Raw genomic sequence first — 22,853 nt, forward strand, 5'->3', positions numbered from 1 at the left:
TATATTTAGGCCAGCATGTACAATTGGGTTGAAATACAAGATCTGAAATAACAGGTGATAAAATCATTGCCCTGTGTATTTTCTCTTTTGTATTTTCAAAATGTTTAGCTATAATATGACAACACTCAAAACAAAAAATAAGAGATTATTTGGCAAAATCCTGTACAAATTTAAAAATTCCCTTTCCTTCAGTGTCAAGAAGATGGTATTCCACAAATCCACTTCCTTAAATCTCTGCCATCTGACCAATGGTAATGGGCTGCAAATATTCCATTCAAACCACAGACTATGCCTTACCCTCTCAAAATCCCTGGTTTGAAATTCAAGTAGGTTTATTAATGGCATATGGTCAATGAAAAGAACATATTTCTATCTGAAATATTTTCTGCAGGAAATATTTAATTTTTACAGCTGAAATATATTTACAGGAAGAAAAATCTCATTTTGTCCTACATTTGACAGTGTCTTTATATAACTAAATTCATTCCTTTTCTATGACATTTAAATAGGCCCTGATCTTCAGAAAATGGGAGAATTAATTACTCAATTCAGTAGTAAATGATTCTGTTACTGAAAAGCCTGCAGATATTTCAAAAGAAAAGGAACAGAAAAGGCAACAAAATATGCCTTCACTTTTATTTTCAGGAAGTGTCATCAGGCTTATAACTATATTATAAATTCTGTCAGGAGACAGCTTAGAGAGGCAAGGTGGTTCTAGGGATTTCAGTGACACCTTGGTGAGATCAGAAGCAGGTGTGCATAGTTCTGGCCTGGCTGGGGAGGTTATTTGCCTGCCTTTTCTCAGCAATTTTCTTGTGCCTATGTTTTGATCATCAGCTGTACCACTTGTAATACTCTTTCTGATTAGAAGCAAATTCTGCTCCCATTGATATAACCAAACCCTAAATTCACAGGGGAAAAACTGACTTAGTATTAAATGCCTTCATGATTTTACAAAACCTCTCTGATTTTATGTTTCTACACTGACAAGTTTTGTGCTTGCCCCTTTTTATAGCCATTTCAATACTGTCACAGATAGATGGGAATTGCTTTAAAAATTATTTCTATTTCCTTTTCATGCCATCAGCAAGCACTGGAGAGCATTTAACTGTGATCTGGATTGAAAACAGTAGCCATCCATGTTAGATAGCATAGATAGGGAAAATTTGTAGACAGCTGATTTCCAAGGTTCAAGCAGAGTGAGATCTTGGGCCAACTCTTGATTGATCCATCTTCACTATTTTTGTAGACAAGGAAGTGATAATTCTGTTCAATTTAAAGTATTTTTGTAAAATGACTTGTATCCTTTTTTTTTCCCTACAGATCATGTTGTATGTGAAGAGGAATTCAAATATGCTATGCTGGCTCTGAATTGTATATGTCCAGCTACTTCCACATTAATCACTCTGCTGGTTCATACGTCTAGGGGACAGTAAGTGTATATAGTACCACAAAAAAGTCCCAAACAACTTGGAAAAGTCATAGCTGATACTCTTTGGAAAACAGCTTACCCTGAATTCCCACAGGAACAAGTACAGTTTTAAAAAAGGAAATTGAATTTTCTGCACAATAAAAGCATCAAAATGCCTTACTCAAGGCAGTATAGTTTTGAAGAGAACACTCCCTCCCCCTAGTATTTAAGTTTTTTCATGCTGTTGTGCCACTTCCACAATACAAAATAGGAAAAAATTGTATTTCTAGTGTAGGAGATTGAAGTGCCTCTATCTACCACAAAGTTCTACTTACAACCACTAACAAGACCTAAGAACATCTATTAGGTTAATTTGAAGGTCTGTTTTCAATTAACTAAAAAAAAAAATGTGTTTTTTGATAACATGTGGTGTTTGCTCTTCTGTGCCTGTACATTAAGAGGCAAACAAATATATGTGATTTTTAACATGACCACACTGCTGGAAGGGCTGCAGAATTATGGTGTCTCTGCAGACTGTACGGTCACAGTAGAACTTCTCTGAATTCACTAAAATAATTTTACCACATCTGCTGTATATCTTTTATGCTGTATTCTTGGAATAATAAGGTATTCTTGATTGAAATGTTGTGGGCACACAGATGCAATAAAGAGTGAATCTCTAAATATATTTTAGAAATTGAATAGCTGCATATACACTATATAAGCCTTGTAACATGCTAACTTCTTCATGTAACCATGAACTCAGTATATATATAAGCAGAGTTATTTAACCTTCTATATGACATTTCTAGTATTCCCCTTTGCCCAGAACGGGGAAAACAGAAATTCTTCCTAGAACTGCAAATGTCAAGATTTTAATGGCACTGTCTGCACTAGAATCTCCTAGTAGGAAGACACCGTTGTTTTGATACCTGCTGAGTACTGTGATGAAATACATCTGTCATACATTTTTTATTTGCCTACCTCTCATTCTGTGACGTGCACAGAATCCAGAGCCTTGTCCAGTTATTTCCTATTGTATGCATGTAAAAGAAGAGCAGTGTTCCTAACTGCTGTCAGGGAATTTTCCATCAGCACAAAGCAAAACACACAAATGGGAAATGTTTTCTGCTGTAGTTAGGAACTTCATCATTTCACTGTTTAACACAGTCACATTGATCATTTACAGATTCCCAACTGTGATGCAAAGTTACTGTCACAGAATTCAAAAGTGCTTAAGATTTCTTTTGCAATCAGAATTAATAGATGTAGCCAGCATAATAAAGACTGTTTTCTAGTTTGCTAATTGTATACTAGGAGGAAAAAGAAAAAAGTTTTTGCACAAATAGTTGTAGCATTACTTTGAGTCCAGAAGGATTAATGTGTGTTTTTGTAAGAACGTACAATGTATGTTACTATAAGAATACTCTTCTGTATTTATACAGAAAGACTGAAAAAGTGAAAATGTCTAGTTATTATTTATCTACTGTAGTCAGCACTCTTTAGAGCATTTATTCTCAGACAGACTCCAGAATAAGGGCATTTGTCATTGTACTGCAGACATAAACCTGTTTTGGATTTGACCAATTTACAGTTCAGAGGGTTTGGGCGTTTTTTGATTTTCCAGATGTTTTCTGTTGTTGAACAAGAAGTAAATTAACGGCTAGTTGTTGAAATTGGTGAACTTACCTTTATTTATGCATATGAAAGATGAAGTCAGGTGAGCAGTTGAGTTTAGCTAAGTAAAAAGATTAGGTGAAAGCAGATTATTTAAACTACAGATAAAAATTCTATATACATGTATTTATAAACCAAACCAAATACCAAATTGGATCTACAACATGAAAATAATTTGTTAAATATACTTCCAATGTTAATAATGAACTGCTTTTCTTTACATTAGGTCCTGTTTAATTTTCCTTTTATTATCATGGTTGCTAGTAATACCTTATGCATTAAACTTTATGTAGGACTCAAGTTTTAAAACCTGTTAAGGAGGTGTAAATAATGCTGTTGTCTTCTCAGCTGTTTATGGAATTTAAAACTTTAGTCTGAGACACCAAAATTCTACCTTGAATATTATTTATAATCTCATTATTAATCTTAATTAATAATCTTTAAAATAATCTTTAACTGTTTTCTGATTATCTAAACTATTAATACAACTCTATTAGGGTTTGTTTGACGATACAAAATACTGGAAGAAAATAATCTTTCTGACTTGAAGTTAATGTGATCTTTACAGTACAGCCCCATGGGAAGCTTTCAGACAACTCACTGGAACCAAGCAGACATTAAACAGGTGACCATTTTATTTTAGGGGAAAAGTGAAAAAAGGGAAAATGTACTGAAATTACATTGCTAGTTCTGCTGTTCTATAACTAGTACACTATTTATAGTGTTGCAACAAAAATGGTTCACTTATTTTCATCTTGAAACAGAATGATTTCATGATGAGAGTGATGAAACTTGGTAAATTGAAGAAAAATAGAAATTGTGTGAAGGTATTGAAAATGCAGAAATGGGCATAAAATGAGCATGTCCCAGTATCTTGAGATCTTTACTCCAAGTGGCAAAACACAGAACACACTTTTCAGTTTCATGACCTATCTGCACATATGTTTATGTATGCATCAGTTACCTCCAGCAAAAATCATCAGGCAGAACCTTGTTTCCATGTGAAACTTAATCAAGAAGTTCCCAGGAGCTCCAAGGCTACAAGTGTTGGGGTTGCTGAGTTTGGAACATTTGCACTAAACTGTTTGCATTAAGGGCAGCAGCTGCATAAAGGATGATCTGCTTTGTCATTTATTTTCTTGCACTAGAGAAAAGAAGCTATGTGCTTGTAATAGTCTACAAGACACAGGAACCAAAAATACCCAGAGGATAAAGATCACTAATAAGCAAATGCAGAACAATCTCTCTTACAGATCAAATGACCAAAGACAAATGATTCTTTCCTACATAAGTTGTTATTAATGATATTCAGACAGGAATGAGAGTCACAAAGCACGTGATGAAACTGTCCTTATGAATATAATGAGAATGCTGCTGGTTTTGCCTGTCATCTTCAAATTGCCATGGATCTACTTATCATGGTGTCATTTTAAAGTAATTGAGCCACCTCTCTTATGATATTAAAGTACATACTCTTATATGTCTATTACTTAGCAGAAATTGCTCTTTAATACATTAAAATAATCTCTGTACTTACAATATTACCAAGATTTGATCTCAAATACTTCTTTCAGATTAGCCTATGGGACCTTTTCAGTAGACATTTGTAGTTTCTATTGACATGAAATACCATTCTGATTAATAAGAACTTTGCATTAAGTGTTAAATTATTCTCTTTATGTTTTAGGGAGAGTCAGCAATCACCAGAACAATGGCAGAAAATGTATGGCAGATGCTCTGGTAATGAAGTGTATCACATTAACCTGGAAGAAAGTACATTTTTTGCAGAGTATGAAGGGAAAAGCTTCACATATGCTTCTTTCCATGCACATAAAAAGTATGTTTATTTTTCTTATCAACCATCAAAATTTCAAATTTTGTTTTGCCTTCAACATAGCTCTGTGCTAAAGGCACAGTACTGCACATTATTCTGTTCCTGGGTTTAAGCATCTGGCCACTAACATGGATATATTTCTGTGAGTTGGAGCTGGTCAGATAAAAGTTCATATTCATTCTGTACAGCCCATCTCAGTCTAAAATAATAGAATATGAAAGATATAAAGGATAATGCTGGACAACTAGAAAAGAAGGCATCTTTCAGAGGTTTTTCAAGAACACCAATCCTTTTCCAACTCCAAAACAATCTAGAAAACAATCTAGAAATGATTGGGTGGGAGGGTGTGGGTGTTTATTTCTTTTTTGGGGGTTTTTTTGTTTTTTTTTGTTTTTTTTTAGTTTAGGACTCATCTGGAAATCTGGCTTCCTTTATGGCGTGTTCATATTATGGAAAATGTTCAGTTTAAAGGTGCCACACAGTACATTCTGGTGATTGTTCAAACATAAAACTCTTTCTGTTAGATAATAAAATACCTACTTAAGGTCCAGATGATGCATCACTTACCCAGTGCTGCTCTGTGAGATGAACATGCAAAATAACCACAAATCATGTATGTTTGTATATATTTGATAAAATAAGCATTTATCAAACCGTAAATGATGACTTTATTCTCATATTTAATCAAGGAGAGAAAGAGGTTTTTTTGCTGTAATTTCGTATTTTCTATCACTAATCAAATACATTTTAAATAGTGAATTGCAAAAATGAATTATGAAAATGGTTTCCATTACTTATAAATAATGGAACAATTTAACATGATTAATAATTTTTCATATCATGTATACATTTTTCTACCAATATTTTCCCAAAAAGGACTATTCATGTGACAGAAAAAATCAACTAGAACAACATTAGGAGAATATTATGGGCATTCTGAAAACCACTCAACTGCCTAAGAATTTATGAGCTCATAAAATCTGCTGGATTTGATGTGGCCTATTTAACAGAGCACATTTTTCAAACATCTTTGTCGAGAAGGCTGCAAATATTCATAAGGTGCAAAGAATAAAAATATACCTGAGGTTCATTTTTGACAATGGAAATTCTGGTGTTTGCAGGACTATGCAAAATGAACCATGCCTTTCCTTTTCTAATTAAGGTTTGGAGTCTGTCTGATTGGTGTTAGAAAGGAAGATAACAAAAACATTTTGCTGAATCCAGGTCCTCGATACATCATGAGTTCTACTGATATATGCTTTTACATAAATATCACCAAAGAAGAGAATTCTGCTTTTAAGAAGCAAGAAAAGCATAGAAAAAACCATGAATCAAAATTACCTTATCATGGAACTTCTAGGTTACCTGTACACAGTATAATAGCCAGCATGGGTAAGTAACCTATGTTCTTATTTAAAATTTAAGATTTTAAAGCATCTTCCCAAACTTTTAAGAAACTATAATTATGAGTAGAAAGAATTAATATAAAAACTTAAATCTTTTGCTCTCATATTTAAAAAAAAACCACATGAAAACAAACAACAAAAAACAAACCAAACCAAAGAAAAACACAGACGAAAACAAACAAGCAGACAAACCAAAACCAAAACCCCCAAACAAACAAATGGAATTTGATTCTCTTTTACCTGACAATGTGGAATTGAACTACTTGAGACTGTGGTATAAAAAAGTAATAATGAAGTGGGTAAATCATGTGAGTGCTTCTTTGTCCTTTGTACCTGATTGTTTGTAAGAAGTTTTCAGGAGCTTCTTTAATTTAAAAGATACCTTAAGGAAAATCTGCAGGTTGTCGATGCATTTAAATATGGACTGATTGTATAAGGCATGATTTTAAAGAGGTAGTTAACAAGAAGACACAGACTACAGTAATTTCAGGAGTATAAGCCGCACCTGATTATAAGCTGCACTTCCAGGTGTTGGCAACTTTTCGTTCTTTGTCCATATATAAGCCGCACTGGATTATTAGCCACACATTAGTTTGCAGCGAGGATCCGTGTGCAACTTTCACAAAGTTGCCAATTAGTAACAGAATTGCGGGATCACGGGGGTTTACTGGCTCGGCTTGGCGCCATGCGGGCGCCGCTCGGTTCGGGGCTGCTGCGGGCTCGCACTTCCAGGTTGGCAAATTTCTGAACTTCATTTGCCGCTCCCGAGTATAAGCCGCACTTCCGGGTTCGGACCAAAATTTAAGTCAAAATGGTGTGGCTTATAATCATAAAATTACTGTAATTATTAGGAGAGGTGTTACTTTCCTTGAGTAGTTTAAGTATTTGTTTTGTTTGAATGGAATAAACACAATCAGCATAGTGTTGCTGCCAGTCCTTTGCCATGCAGCCAGGCAATCCCTGCTAAATCCAGAAGTGTGGTTTAGAGGTTGTGAGGAGCACTGAGGCAATGTTTTCCCTCCCCTAGGGACCGTGGCCATCGATTTACAGGACACCGGGTGCCGCGGGGCCAGCGGGGCCACCCTGGCCCTCCCTGCTGAGGGGGGTAAGGAGGGCAGGAGGCCCAGCATAGCCCCAGTGCTCGAGGTTGCAGACTCCTCCTCCCTGCACACCTGCGACCTGCTCAGTGACCAGTCAGAGGATGAAACCACCCCATCGGATGAGGAAGTCTCTGCAGGCTTAGAGTACGTATATTAAATGTGAAAGAAAGTGAAAAGTTAATAGTACATAAAAAGCATAGATAATGTTTTTGGAAATGCAGATCAATCTGAGGACCTCTAGGAAGCTTCTCATGAAGCCCAATTATTGAAATATTCCCACCAAGGAAATGCTAAATGCTAGCAGAATGCCATAAGCCTACTTTGAAATACAAAAACAACCAACAGATTAACTCTTATATTTGCTGGAGATTTTCTCTTTGCAGTTATAAAAGCTGTAGTCATGTATTGCAATGCAATATTTTAGGCCTTTTTTTTTTATTATTTTTCGCTTTCTGTAATTACTAAATGAGCACTCAACAAATTTAAAAACAGGTAAGTATTTCTATCATGAGAATGCAGTGATAATCAGATCACCCAAAAGGTTTTTGAATGCTGGGGTTGGGTGTGTGACTTCAAACTGCAGGAATGACAAAAAAGCAGTACAGGACAAAATTATCACATCTAATTAAAAATGCTTGTTAGTGTGTTACTGAAAGTAATGATGCCATACTCAGATAAACCCAGAAGATTCAATCCTGCTGTGCAGATGAGCAATTATGTTTATTGGGATTGCTGACAGGGGTGTTAAAACTGATATACACAATTAAGCCAGTGCCTCAACCAGCAGAGTTTCCCATCTCCACCAGTGACAAGCATGAGAAGCCCCAGGGAAGATTTCAGACTCCAGAGAAAAAATTAATAAGACAAGTTATCTTAAATCTGCAGAGTGAAACAGTAGGATTTAAAAGCTCTTATGTAAAAAAATACTAAGGCAAATTAGAAATTTCACCTCATTGGGAAGAGGATTTGCCATTTAGAATTTATTTCAGCCATTTTGAAAGTACATTGTTAAAGCTAAAAGGTAATGACTTCATTCATTTTTAGTAAATGCTTGAAAAACAAATTGGAGAGGGAAGAGCAGAAGTGCAGTTATTTCTGTTTTCTTTCCTTCCTTTTTAAACTTAGAAGTTTCCAGTTCAAAACTCTATAACAACACACTGATACAACAGACTATTTTCAAAATCCCAACCAAAATTCCTTCAGTCCCCAAAGTTCTGCTGAACTGGCTGCAAAATACATTCCTTTGACCTCTGTTAAACACAGTTCATTTTGTGTACTTGGCTCTAAAACTTGCACATATGTGTAAACATCCCATAAAACACTTGTGTAGGCTGTGTTTTCATAATTTGCTATACTGAAAAATGGTTTTTTTCTATTTTAGGTATGCCAAAGGCTATCCTCCTTACTCTCCTTATATTGGAAGTTCTCCCACCTTTTGTCATCTTCTGCATGAAAAAGTACCCTTCTGCTGTCTAAGACTAGACAAGGTAAAAAGGGGTTTCTGCTGCTGGATAACTCTGCCTTCTCATTGGTCTCTTGCATCTGAGCAGAGCTAAATTCTGATTTCTCCTTAGGGATGAAATTTGTGCAGTGTTTGCTCTAATGCTGTATTTTCTCCTTTCCATCAGCAAGTGTTTATATCTAACCAGGTTGCTATTGGTCATCTGATACAATGGTCACATCCACTGAACTTGTTTCTTACTTTTAGGGATGCCAGCATAACTACCATGAAGATGCCAAAGCCTATGGATTCAAAAACAAATTGATTATAGTTGCAGCAGAAACTGCTGGAAATGGCTTATATAACTTTATAGTCCCACTCAGAGCTTATTACCGACCAAAGAAAGAGCTGAACCCCATTGTATTACTGCTGGATAACCCGTAAGGAGATTTTTTTTCCCCCTTCTGATAAGTTTTAAACTCATTTTACCGTTACTTCAATAGATGACCCCTTTTCATGTGGCCAGCTGAAAATCAAAAACATTATGGCACACTTATCTTTGAGAAAAGTTAGTGACAGAAACCACATTCCATGTTCACTGTCATACACAAAATTGACCTTTTATTGGCTGTTAACAGCCATAGTAAACTTAAATGTTCTCATTCTTCATGGCCAATGTTTCAGCTAAGTTTTTTCTTAAAATTACCCCCAAAAATGTGAATGTTACTGCTAAAATTAAATGGCTTAATAAACACTGTAAAAAGCAAGCTGTGTAGCAGTTTCACAGCTACATGACAGCACTAACCTACTTAACACAATGCACTTACTGGCCTGGACCAGCTAGATATATTTTTAATAACTCTACACTCAAAGATAAACAGTTCTTTAAGCCAAAAGGACGCCCACAGACAGACTTTATCTAAAATTATTTAAAGCCATGGATGAAAATTAAAACCTGCAGTATTGTTGTTACTTTTATATTTCTCTGGTGACTGCTGGAATTTTGCATTTCTTTCTTTTAATATTTCACACAGATTTGCCTATGTCAAGCCTGGTTCATTTATAATCAGATAATAAATCCATTTTCTGGGGCTTTTTTGCAACACTTTAGTACAGTTCAGCTACTTCAAATTGCTTGAAAGACACAGAAATGGAGGTTAGCTGTACACAGAATAGTAGAACAAGCTAAGAAAGCAAAAATGTCTTGTAGGTTATGATTCCAAGGCTGACACTTCCCTTTGCGTAGATGTTGCAGTTGAAGTGATTTTTTTTCTACAAAGGCCTGCTGTGAAGTGTCCCACTTTCCCTCAGGAAGCTCCTTAGTCACCTGTGTTTGCAAAACAGAAGGTTCTTGTGTAGGTGCTACAGTGAATTGCTCAAACTGAGAAGCCTAAATGAGGCTAAATCACTTGCACTGGCAGTGTGAGAGCCAAGCCGTGGGCACGGGGGCCCTCTAGTGCCAGCTCCTTTTGCCAGCACAGTGCCCAGCTTCACACACTCTAATGCTGTTGTCACATTTAATAGCTAAACCCACTTTTGACTGATTAATGTGAATTAAAAGCTCTGCTTGCTAATTAAACCAACACCCTTAGCGTTGCCTCTCTCTATGCAGCGTTTGCAGTGACTTCTCTGAAAGGGAGTAGGCTGGATAGCACTCACTAGGTGTCACAAAACCCAAATGATGATTTGATTTCCACTTTACATTTTAATTAAGAATTGTTGATGCTTATTTTAAGTCCTCCTATTGGAGTATACCTTGGTAGTGTGTCTTTGACATCACTCACTTGTTCTTATATTTGGAATTGTCCTGTGCCATAACATTTCTGATTTTAGAGGTGCATTTATTAATATAAGCATGTTAATTCTGATCATTCCTTATGATCACAGCAAACTGTTGATTCACAGCTTTCTGAAAACATATTTTCTGCTTAAACTGACATTATAATGCCAAAGTTTAAGAAAGTTATTTTTTTTTAAAAAACCCCAGACTACTAGTTGATTAAAATATTTTCGAAGAGATGCTGCTGTTGTGATACTGTGTTTCATTTTGTAATTCCATCTGCTGCTTAGGCCAGATATGCATTTTCTGGATGCAATCTGTTGGTTTCCAATGGTTTACTACATGGTGGGCTCTATCGACAAGTAGGTGAAATAACTGTTAGAAAACTTACCTTTGTAGTCTCAGTGGTTTGTTGTGTGTCTCGTCACTGCATGTTTTTGTGTGTGTGTTGTAGTTGGAGATGAGCTTTTTGCATGCATTGTCTGTATCTGTGTGCTGTAATTTGGGATTTCAAATTTCTGATTTATAAAGGAACTCATTAGTGAAAAGCAGGACAGGGAGCACAAGTTAATAACTTCAAAAACATAGGATTAACACTCATTTAGGTGAGTTCATATGTTTCTACAAATGAGCAGATTATAGCCCTGATTCTAGTGTCAGTCTGTACTGAGTTATAATTTGCTGGAATTAATTGACTCTGGTTTTGTAAAGATAGCTACAGAATGTAAACAGTCTTGAATGTGTCCAAAAGTCTTCATCTTCCACTACTTAAATTATCACTTACTCCTACATTTCTGTCTTCACCTCTGCTAATATATGTTTATGGATATAGGTTTAGCAACAGAACTTTAATGTGATAATCAGGCAGAAACAAGAGAAGATCAAGGAGTCATGAATATTTTAGTAAACTCCTCTGTGTAGATTGTAAATTTAAAGAAAACTGTTAGCTTCACTACGTAGTGAATACTGAATTGGGGCTACAAGCCCATAATATTCATTCCCCTTGTAGAAATAAAAAAACCTTACTTCCTGCTTATAATAGTGATTCAGTTACAGATTTACCTTGGTGATACCAAATCCTTGCGAGCTTTACAAAGAGCCCCCAGAAATGTTGTTTACTTGACAGGTCACAGGTAATAACCCGTGACTCTTTAAAAAGAACTCATAATGGCAGAATAATCAAATTGTTGCCTTTTTCCCAACCTGGAAATGAAACTCAGTTTTAGTAAGGAGGTAATATGAAAGGAGATTTTATTTGAGGGCCTTCAGAGGCAGTTATGGAAAGATGTCCACAATAGCCCACCCCTCCAGGGGTGAATGCAATTTTATAGGTTTTAGGAAATTAGCATAATTGATAAAAAGCACCAGTTAGGAGGACAAGTGGTGATGAAATTTCCCCCCAGGTGAAGCCCCTTCTCTGGATTCCCCCCCTTGGAACTGGCTGTACTCTGTCCATGGAGATGTTTCTCAAAGAGCTGTTCTCAGCCTTGGTTCCCAGGAAGAATCAATTCAGCACTGGGGCCCTGCACCTCCTGGGGCTTGGAGTTCTGGAATTTGTTTTGTCTTTCTGCCTCGGGAAAGGTCATAGAAAATTACTGGGAAAACTAACTACTAATACAATAAATTAAGAAAAAAGGCAAAACCTAAACAGCATCAAAACGAATACTCAAAAAGGAATACTCAAAGTATTCAAAGTAATTAATAACTCAGATGTTAACCTCTTTTACTAATGTAGGAAATTAAACTTTGTTTAAATTTATTGAGTTTATTTCAAAACGGAAATCACCAAATCCCTCCCTAATGGTGTTTTGTTGTTCTTTCAGAATTAAATGCATTTTAAAAAAAATGAAGCATGTAGTCTTTGGAATAAGTGATTATTCAGAATTCAGAAGTTCACAGTAATACCAGTGTGAACTTCTGCATCTTTTCTGACACTAAAATCACTTTAATTCCTGGTGCAATAAGCAACTATAGATTGTTGAGGGTTTTTTTGACATCCGTTATTATCAATAAGTATACTTTAAAAAATAGAGTTCATATATATTCCTTGTGTTTTCCTCACCATGTTTTTAAATCATGCACAACTAATAAATCTGATCATCTGTACATAAGAAATACATTGTAAAGTATCCAAATTTTCCTTTCTTATTTAAGAGGTATAAAATACATTCTCAAAGTACCACGTACTATCTTAAGTACCTAAAATATTTATCATTTGTTCACCAGCAATGAAGTATCATCATCTCAGAGAGAAAACCACCAGAGGAAGAACTTTCATTTACCATTCTTTTGTTTTGTTAGAAGTAGATGGCTCACAGAAAAACAGCTTTACCAAAATTCCTAGCAGAGATGCACTTCATCAAAATATGTCAAGTAGTAGGTACCTGTACCCCAGTCCTTGGGTAGGGTGTAGAAATCTAGTCAATCTTGAGAAACCTTTAGCTAGAGGTACCTAAGAACTAGAATTATAATACTTCCAAGTAGCATTTTTCAAATTCTCCACAAGCCAGCTGAATGTAACTGCCAAATAAGAATAGTTGTTGAGCTTATGAAACATTGAAATGCAGAAAATCTGGGTATTTCAGAATATGCTTCTATTTTCAGGGATCAACTGAAAGTCTGAAAAAAAAGAAATACAAATTACTCAGAAAAAAGTTTGGACTTCTACTTGTGCACTGCAGTTGTTCATAGATCACATAAAAGCAGTTTTTCTTTTGTTGTAGTCAACCATGAGTGATACTACACAGTTTAAAAAATAATGGTATATATTCTTCAAAAATAAGTTGTTAAAAAAACCCACCACACTTGTCAAAAAGTGCTTAGGATCTGTGGAAAATGTTATTGTTTAAACAGCTGAAACATGCTTCATTTTGGAGACAAAGCTACAAGGCATGATGAGAACTGTAACTCAGCTGTCTGTGAGTGTTTTGTGTGGTTGGACTTCACACAAACATTGTCCAGCTGTGCACAAAGTTCTGCTGCTCTGCAGCTGCTCCTGAAAGCATCCTGAGAACACTCCAACTCATTTATTAACATTTTGAAACCAAAATAAATCTGTGGGAAAGAGCAACTTGGAGCATTTATTTGGGTTTTTCTATTATCAGAAGTAACTGCAATGGAGCAAGTTGTTGCAGTGGATGAGGCCAAAGTCTTCCCAAGCAACTTATTTTAAAAAAAATGAAATAAATTTATCATTAACAAAAGAGAGGGACTGTAACAACCTACTGAAGTAGATTCTATATTCTATTCTACCAATTAATTGAGATGTTATCCTTGATTATATTAGAAGTTGTTCCATAGCTGATCTGCAGATGCCAATTATGCCTAATCTTTCAGGTGTTCCATGTTTAAGTTGCTTGTTTCTTTCTCCCTCTTTCTCTTCACAAAAGCCTAGATGACTTACTAAGGTGTGGGGTCACATTTGCAGCTAATATGGTGGTGGTGGATAAAGAAAGCACCATGAGTGCTGAGGAAGACTACATGGCAGATGCCAAGACTATTGTGAATGTTCAAACCCTCTTCAGGTAAGGCATTTTTGCAGTCTATCTACACATCCTCATTTATTGTAAAATACTTGATGCCTTTTATGTCAAGAACTATTATTTTTTTATTCTACTTAAGTTTTCCCTTGCATGAATTTGTGTTTTACATGGACAAACGTTTTCCCACCCTGCTTAGCAATTCACTCAAAATCCCGAGGTGTTCTCCTGAAAGCTCAGATGAAATGCTTTGCATCCCAAAAGCAGATAATAATTTTAAAAGTTAGCTATCAGGTTTATAGGAAAGAAAATAAAGTTACTCTTGAAGACTTAGGATGAAAGACAGTTGAGATAAGAAAATTCACAGTAATGCTAAAGCCCATATGAAAAGCAGATCCTTCTAATTCTGAAAGGTTAGCAGTGCATCATTATAAAGTTAGTAGTAATTGTTCACATTTTGTATATCTAGTTTTGCACAAAAGGTAGGTTTTTAGGCACATAAACACAACATTACCTATGGCAGCAGCATAAGAGTCACGAGAGTATATAATCTGTCTAGTGAAGAGGCTGAGGAGGCTGTGATGAAAAGCAAAACACTGAGGTTTGCTGTTCCTTTGAGAGCTCTCCTCATTAAAGCCTTTGTGTTCAATATCTTGTTCAATAAGTATGAAGAAATGTGTTGCTTTGAGCTGAGAAAAATATTGCTTGCTTAATAAAAAAACGTAAAAAATCTCACACAAAACAAAACACTCTACGCAGTCGGCAATAAAATGCCTCCTTGATTCGGGGCTTGAACCTCTCACTTCCTGGTGTTCCTTCTAATAAGACCTGGAAGAAAAGTGATTCAATGTTGCTTTTCGTGTAATTACCTATTTTCTTTGTCAAACCTTCCACAAAAGACGAGAGAGAGATGCATAGTAAAAGTTTTTTGAATCCCTTGATGATTTAAAAAACTGACCTCATTAAAATGCAATGGAGCTTTTTTGTTTTTTAATGCAGCTCTGTGAGAATGCAGTCAAATGCTCTTTTCATTTCTGCACATGCTCAAAGGAAGCAAAATCTGCATTGCACAAGAAATGTTAGTTCTGTCTTTTTCTAACATTTCAGTTTCTGAATTGGTCCCTGATACTTGCACAGGTGGGTGTTTCATACTTACAACCAATGAAATTTGGGTTAAAACTGTAATTGAACTTCATCTGTGCATCACTCAGATCCACTCCTAACCATACAGTGCTAGGGCATCTCACCAGGATTTTTTACATACATCAGTTTTTCAGAAATACATTGTAGCCCTAAATGGAAAAAAGAGTTGTATGAAATGTAAAACTTGTAAAGTCCCAATTGGTTTTTCCCCTAGTGTTCTACTTTGTAAAAGAGAAACTACATACAATAGGTATGCCATTAGATCCTGCTGTACACTCCTTCAGTTGTCTTACACATTGTTTGCAACTAGATGGCAGCTTTAACTCATGTACAAGCTCTGTGTCTGGTTCAGTATTGTTTTGATACTGCATATTTACAATCAAAGTAAATTAAAATAAATACCTTGGTTTAAAACTTAACACTTTTTCGTAAAACTTTGTAAACTTTCACAGATAGTGTATTGTATAAATTTTCTATTTTTTTCCCTAGAACACATATAATAATTTCACTGCATTTTAATATAATAGAAAACTGTAGAAATAAGTAAGCTTTGGGAAGAGGTGTAAGGTAGTGGCATTTACCTGTTCTACAGAATAAACTACATTCATTGCACTAAGGTAAATACAGTAGTTTCACGAATACAAGCCGCACGGATTATAAGCCGCACCCCCGGTGCCTCGACAATGTTGCTGTCTTTGTCAATAGATAAGCCGCACCCCGAATATTAGCCGCACTTTCGTTCGTCGCGAGAATCCGTGCGCAGCTTTCACAAATTGGCCAATTAGTAACAGGATCGCGGCATAGCGGGCTTTACTGGCTCGGGGCGGGGCCAGGAAGGCTCGGCCCGCTCATGGTTGCCGACGGGGCCGGGTGGCCCAGCTCAGCGCCACGGCTCGGCGGGGCTGGCCGGCTGGTGCTGCCGCCGCCGCCGGGCTCGCTGGCCCCCCTCTCCCGTCAGCACCGCCCCGCTGCCGCTTTCGCTCGCCCCGCGCCGCGTTCACTCGCCCTGCGCCGCGCCTCGCGAGCGCCGCGCCTCGCGAGCGCCGCGCCCGCCCCGCGGCGCTTTTGCGAGCGGCGGCGCTTTCGCGAGCGGCGGCGGCGCTTCGCGAGCGGCGGCGGCGCTTCCGCGAGCGGCGGCGGCGCTTCGCGAGCGGCGGCGGCGCTTTCGCGAGCGGCGGCGCTTCCGCGAGCGGCGGCGGCGCTTCGCGAGCGCCGCTTTCGCTCGCCGAGCGCCGCTTTCGCTCGCCCCGCCGGCAGGGCTGCCGCCGCCGCCACCAGGCTCGCCGGCCGCCCCCTCCCGTCTGCACCGCCGCCGCGTTTCCTCGCCCTGGCCGGCACTGCAGGCCCCCGCACCGCCGGGCTCCCCCACGCTGCTGGCCCCGATTCGGCTGGGCTTCCCCCGCTGCCAGGCAGCCCCACCCGCCGGCCTTCCTGCTTCTGCCATGCTCCCCTGCACTGCTAGCCCCAGTTCTCCCGGGCTCCCCCGCCCTGCTGGCCCGGGCTCTGCCGCCCCCCTGCCCCGCCCTGCTGGCTCAGGCTCTGCCGCCCGCCCCCCACACTGCTGGCCCCGCCTCTGCCAGGCTTTCCCACCTCTGCCGGGGCCGGCCGGGCTCCAGCTTGGCTTGGGGCTGCCGCGGGCTCTCACTTCCGTGTTGGCAGCTTTTAGAATTTTGTTAATAGATTAGCCGCCCCGGAATATTAGCCGCACTTCCGGGTTTCCACCAAAATTTTGGTCAAATTGGTGCGGCTTGTATTCGTGAAATTACTGTAGTTTTGTAAATGAGCTTTAAAAATGTATTGAAAGCTTTTTCATTACTTATGAATAGCTAATAATATCAGAAAGTAATGAAGAAAGGACTGGACATGGTAGAGACCACCAGCACTTGACACCAATTGTAGTGTTAAAGAGGGATTTTAAAGCACTGGATTTAATATGCTGTTTTCAATGATACCACATCACTGATGAAAATGCAGCAGGTGAAACTGTTCAGAGGATACAGGCCAATCTAAACCCCCTGATGTGAGTTACTCAGGCTTGAGAAAGCCATGTGAGAGTGTTGCAGTAGTTCAGCCTAGGCAGATCTCATACGCCAGTTGTGTCATTATTCCCCGATTTACATAGCAATGTGCTTTGCCAGAAGAGTGTGCTCCAAGACAGATGCATTGTTTATAAGGACAGGGTTATTAGCACCTTTAGGGCTAGAAGCTGTGCCATCCCAATTAAAACTGTGAGACAGCACTGACTTATCTGACACAGGAGTACAGAAGTGTGACTCAAATGGGCACACTGACTAAGAAAGAACAAGCTATCACAGCTTTAAAATAAAAGGAGAAATTAATAATCTTGGATTTATACCTTAAGATGCTTTTCACTTTTTAAAATTGAATAAGAAGCCAACCACTGAGTCACTGTAGGCAGGTGTGAGCCCACCTCAGAAAAACAGCACGTTTCCTCAGGCAGTAGGTCTGTACTACTATAAAGTTTTGTTAGTTAACCTCTTAAAGGCTGTGTTTCAAATCCAGGAGGAAGCCTATTGCCAGCAGTACATAGCCAGTAACAGCTATCTAGCTGTCAGCACCAAGAGAGAAACCAAATGAGGTGCTATGACGGCATTGCATTATTTTCTGGGTAGTTTGGGAAAGAACTACGTGTCGCTCTTGCTTGTCTGATTTCCAAACATGAGTTCAACAGCAAGCCATGCCTTCTGTCAGGCTGGTGGGGTCTTTCCTATCCAGTCCTTTCTTACTAGAATGGGGTCTGCTCCAGTGCTAAAAGCTGGCAGGCAGTGTGCCTTACACCCAGGGCAAGATGCAAACTGTTCCTGACTACCTGGAGACTAATTTCCCCTAATTCAGCTAAAAGACACTAGTAAGTAAAATATTTTACCAATATCAATTTTGAAACTGATTTCTTAATATAAATAATTTTTCACATCTTGGTGATAAACTAAACCATCTTTAAGAGAAACATAGCAGCCTGCATTTTTTCCTGCTGTGTATATTTTATCATGAGATGATCTTTTAATTTCCTATTACTCCTAATTCTGAGTTCTGTAGCATTAGTTTTTAAATGCAGTGTGGGATTAACACATATTGGCAGATAGTCTGGATATTCATTTCCCCACATTTAGGCTCTGCTTGAATTGTCATTTCAGTGATGTTTCTCCCTGCAAAAGTGAGGAAAAAGGACAAGACTTGAAAAAAGGTACATTGAATTCCATTTGAAACTAGCTTACCAAATCCTGCTTCCTTCAAAGTGAGACAGAAGCCACATCAATGATGTAATTAGTACTGCAATTACTTATTGCTGAGTGTAGATGAGTAGCCTCAGGATCAGCAAAAGAGGGTACAGATGTACATCTCATTTTCTGACATGAATCTGTAGAGGAAAGATTTAAATAATATTATGAATATGTGTTCTATTCCAACTTGTTTAGTATTTAAATAGTGTAAACTCTGATTTTCTTTTTATTTCTTGGAGCCCTGAGTGCTGAGGAGGGGCTCTTCAGTCTGCTGCTTAAAAGTCTGTGTAATTCAACCAGTTCACAGTTGAGGTTTATTCACTGCTTTTAGTTACTGGAAGCCTGAATTGGTGTTAAGTTATAAATATTTTGTATATGTAAATATTTCAAAGTGAGAACATAAGTATACATAAACATATATTTTCTCAGCAACTCCCACAAGTGTCACTTTCCTTCTATATTGCTCAGACTGTAGTCACAGCATACAAGCAGACCTCAAGAAAGAAAAACCAACTGGAAATGGTGCATAAATCAGTAGTGCTTAACATGCAGCCAGGTACTAAGCTTTAAACTTTTGCATTTTTTGTTGCTTCCTACAGATTTGTGATATTGTACCAACCATTAAATAAAACCTCTGATAATGAAATTGTTTCTTTCTAGCATTTAAGTATTTTGTGAGCTCAGTGTGTGCTGTTTTGTGAATTCTACAGAGAATGTGTCGTAGTTTCCTGTGCTGTTGGACCAGCATTTCACTGGGCCCAGACTCACCACAGGTTTCAGGAACTTCATTAAAAACATGGACACGAGCACAAGCTGTAGCTTTGTGGAGAGCCTTACATTTGTGAATTGTTACAATTAGAAGTATAACCACTTCATTCTTTTAAAATGCAGGTTGTTCTCCAGCCTAAGCATTATCACAGAACTAACTCACCCAGCCAACATGAGATTCATGCAGTTCAGAGCCAAAGACTGCTATTCTCTTGCTCTGTCCAAATTGGAAAAGGTAAGGAGATTTGCCTCCCCCTACCCTCAATTTAAATGTTGTATTTTTATGACTTTTTCTGATTTTGTAAAAAAGATTTCAAACCAAGTGGAAACAGTGAAATAATTTATGGTTGTAGAGCTACTGTAAAAGATAATTTTTTAAAAAAAATTCTATCCTCATTTAAGAATAGAGTTTGATTTGATTTAATCACCTTATAATATAATATTAATCAGCCAACTTGGTGATGGAATTTGCTCAAGGAAAATGAAATATTTTTGGATAATGAAATATCTAGAGCTAATGTAGTTGTCCAAGAGGCTGACACAGACAATATGGAACATCTTTTAACTGACTAAATGCTTAAAACATACAGATTTTATTATAATCTTTTAAATTCCACTTCATTTTAAAGGCATTATAATAATGTCTTGTGTACACATTTCTGTGTATCTGTACATATATATGGGAGATATTGGCATTACTGAGATGATTTGAGAACAATCTGTCAGAATGATGAGAGGGACAGCAACACTACTTAAATGTTAGATAAAACCTTCATATTGTGTATTTGGTATTTTCAAATTGTGGAACTGTGGCTGTATAAATTTATTCTGCTTGTTCAAAATACTGTTACTTAAAACAGATGGAGTGAAAGAAGTAATATTGTGCATCTATTTAACTCTCTACACCCAAGGACAATCCTCTTCCTCACAAATCGTCAGTGGTGGTCTGACCTACCCATCTCTACTCCCCAAATCTGACAGTATTAGTATTACCTTCATGATCTCTCAGGCCATATTCTGAGTCTGTGAGACAAATAATATCACTGTGACAGTCTTCAAGGGCAGAAATTCTTCACTACCTTCTTTCCTTTCTATCAGCCTATCAATCAGTATGATTGCTGGGTTTCCTTGTGTACCCTCCCAATCAGTGCACCTCAGATTTATCTTGTGTATCTTGGGGAATTTGAATTAATGCCAAAATCATTACCATTATACAGATGTAACATCTAATTTCCATTTCCTAGTTGTACTGTAAAGAGCCTTTCCATAGAAACTTCCCAGTCACTGGAAGGAATCCTTCTCACGGAGGAACTGAATGCTGCAAAAATTCAGCCTGTGTGGATGAGACAAGATAAGGATGAGAAGTCAATCTTTGACTCGGTTGAATCTCACACATGTTGACCACAAGATCTAAATATCTGAGTGGCCTTTAGTGACTTGTTCTCTTTGCCTGTAATAGCATGAAGGCTTGATCTTGTGTTTAGATGGTGTTTTGACAGATAACCTGCAGTGCTGTGAGGAAGCTTTGTGCAAAGTTGTTGCACAAAGAGAGGGGCTGTTTGCAGCAGGAGGCTCAGTTTTGTTGGGATAATGCCACACCCACTGCCCTTTAAGGTTTGCACCTGTGGCTCCTCCATTGCAGCACTTCCTCCCTCTGTGGTAAATCCGTGAAGGATAAGCTAAAGCTGGCTGGAATCTACATTGCCAGTTCTTTCAGGGCAAGATGGGCCAACAGCTTCAATGTGTGTTTCAACTTTAATGTCTCGGTGTACTATGACTGACAGGGCTTTTGAAATTATTTGTTAACAAATTCCCTTAATCAGATTCCAGTTGGATTCTGGAATTCTCTGTGGGCTGCCTACTTCAGTGCAGTGAAGCCAGGATTTTTATCTCAGTTCTTTCTTTCTGTACATAGGCTCCTTAATTTTTCAAGCAAATATTCTGGAAATACTTAAAATATTTTAACTTCTTGACTATTTTATTAATTCATTGTACAAAAGTTAGGAAGATAGGTTGGAAGCTGAACATTTAATGAACTTCCTATCCAAACTATGCTCTGCTGAAACAGAGGTAGATAAATTATCTTAAAAAGAGAACATTTTCTTCATTGCTCTTGCAGTTGCCTGCTGTTGATATTTCCCAGTCACTTCATCTTAACGTTTACAGGGAGAACTTCACAGGTGGTGCTGTAGTTCATTTGATGTTTCAGAACTCCCTTATGCAAAATGAAAGGTGATTAAAAACTCCAGTAAAAATTACCTAAAGCAGTCAAACATACAGTTGCTTGTTATTTCTGCATTAAGCACCTCATTTTCAGAAAGACTGAGAATGTCAGGCAAGTTGCCTTGAGGTAGCAGTGAAACACACTTGCAAAATTGGCTTTTCAGCCTAATGGGCTGCAGAAGACAGATACACAAATTAGATGTCCATCTGCTGTTGCAGCTGCAACTTTTCTCATTTTAGAGATAAATAAATCTGACAGTAAACTCAGCACTGACATAGGAGACAGCAGTGGCCTTTATACAACAGAGAAAAGGAATAAGAAAACACCCACACCTTAAACTTCAAATATATGTTCTCCATTTGCCTTGCATAAGAAAAAAAAGGAGGTAACCCCTCCCTCTTTCTTGAAAGAAAAGGTTTGTAATGTTTGGGATAGAATTCAGACTTTATTTTTCTATCTTTTTTTCTAAGTAAATATTGCAGGTGTTATAAAAAAAATTCTAAAAGCTGTAAATTATATTTTTGAAGTAAGTACAAGTTCCTATATCTTTTAATCAAACCAAATCCTGTTTTGTATCCTCCACAGGGATAAGCACACAGATGTTAGATGAGCAGAAATCTATCTGGGATGGCTCAGTATATTTGCAGTGATTTACGCACAGCCAGGCTGCTTTCTTAACCTTCAGGATGGGGCCTCCTATTTCCTGTCTTTGGGTTTTTTTTCTTTAATATAAATCAGATATTAAGCAGATTTGAATTAACATAAAGTAATAAAAAACATTAATGATATATGAGTTGTAAAATGAGATTGGTGCCTCATTATTGGTGTCTTATTTTACATAGATCTCTAACAATTTCCATAAATTCTAAAATTGTGCAAGCAATTAGCACACAAATTTGGCTGTTGAACTGACAGGTTCTTAGGAAGTTGTTCCAGATCAAGACCAGAAAATTAATTTCTTCTTGCCAAGAAAGTAGGATTACATTTGTTACAAGTCTCTTTGAAGCAAGAATGAAGGAAAAGCAAGGCTGTAGAAGTGATGGAAGGAAACTAAACTGGCCTGGTCCAGTCATATGAGAGTCAGCAAGAGCTGGGTCCTGCCTTGGGTCGCAATCACCTCCTGCAGCACTGCAGGATGGGGCAGAGTGGCTGGAAAACTGCTCAAGGATTGGGGTGCTGCTTGACAGCCTGAGCCAGTGTGTCCAGGGAGCTCCAGGGCAAATGGCATCCTGGTCAGTACCAAAGCAGTGTGTCCAGTGCACTGACTGACCCCTGTGCCATTTCTTCCCTTTCATACCGGGTTCTATTCATGCTTCCTGTTCCTAGGAGACTTCCTGGACCAGGATGA

General features: G+C 38.0%; 1 protein-coding gene across 4 annotated transcripts in view; it reads left to right on the forward strand.

Annotated features, from left to right (window-relative positions):
* Nucleotides 1-22,853, forward strand: part of KCNT2 (potassium sodium-activated channel subfamily T member 2) — a 115,337-nt gene that overhangs the window by 78,890 nt on the left and 13,594 nt on the right. For 2 of the 4 annotated variants that reach the window (XM_033067737.1, XM_033067738.1), the window contains exons 15-24: nucleotides 1,324-1,432; nucleotides 3,657-3,713; nucleotides 4,776-4,925; nucleotides 6,085-6,314; nucleotides 7,356-7,572; nucleotides 8,810-8,915; nucleotides 9,137-9,309; nucleotides 10,940-11,011; nucleotides 14,039-14,173; nucleotides 19,405-19,516. In XM_033067737.1, the coding sequence (XP_032923628.1) occupies nucleotides 1,324-1,432; nucleotides 3,657-3,713; nucleotides 4,776-4,925; nucleotides 6,085-6,314; nucleotides 7,356-7,572; nucleotides 8,810-8,915; nucleotides 9,137-9,309; nucleotides 10,940-11,011; nucleotides 14,039-14,173; nucleotides 19,405-19,516 (1,361 nt within the window). The remainder of the gene's footprint in view (nucleotides 1-1,323; nucleotides 1,433-3,656; nucleotides 3,714-4,775; nucleotides 4,926-6,084; nucleotides 6,315-7,355; nucleotides 7,573-8,809; nucleotides 8,916-9,136; nucleotides 9,310-10,939; nucleotides 11,012-14,038; nucleotides 14,174-19,404; nucleotides 19,517-22,853) is intronic. The other 2 variants (XM_033067740.1, XM_033067741.1) reach the window with 1 other exon arrangement.

The sequence above is a fragment of the Catharus ustulatus genome, chromosome 9 (genome assembly GCF_009819885.2).
Source record: "Catharus ustulatus isolate bCatUst1 chromosome 9, bCatUst1.pri.v2, whole genome shotgun sequence".
Classification (NCBI taxonomy): Eukaryota; Metazoa; Chordata; class Aves; order Passeriformes; family Turdidae; genus Catharus; species Catharus ustulatus.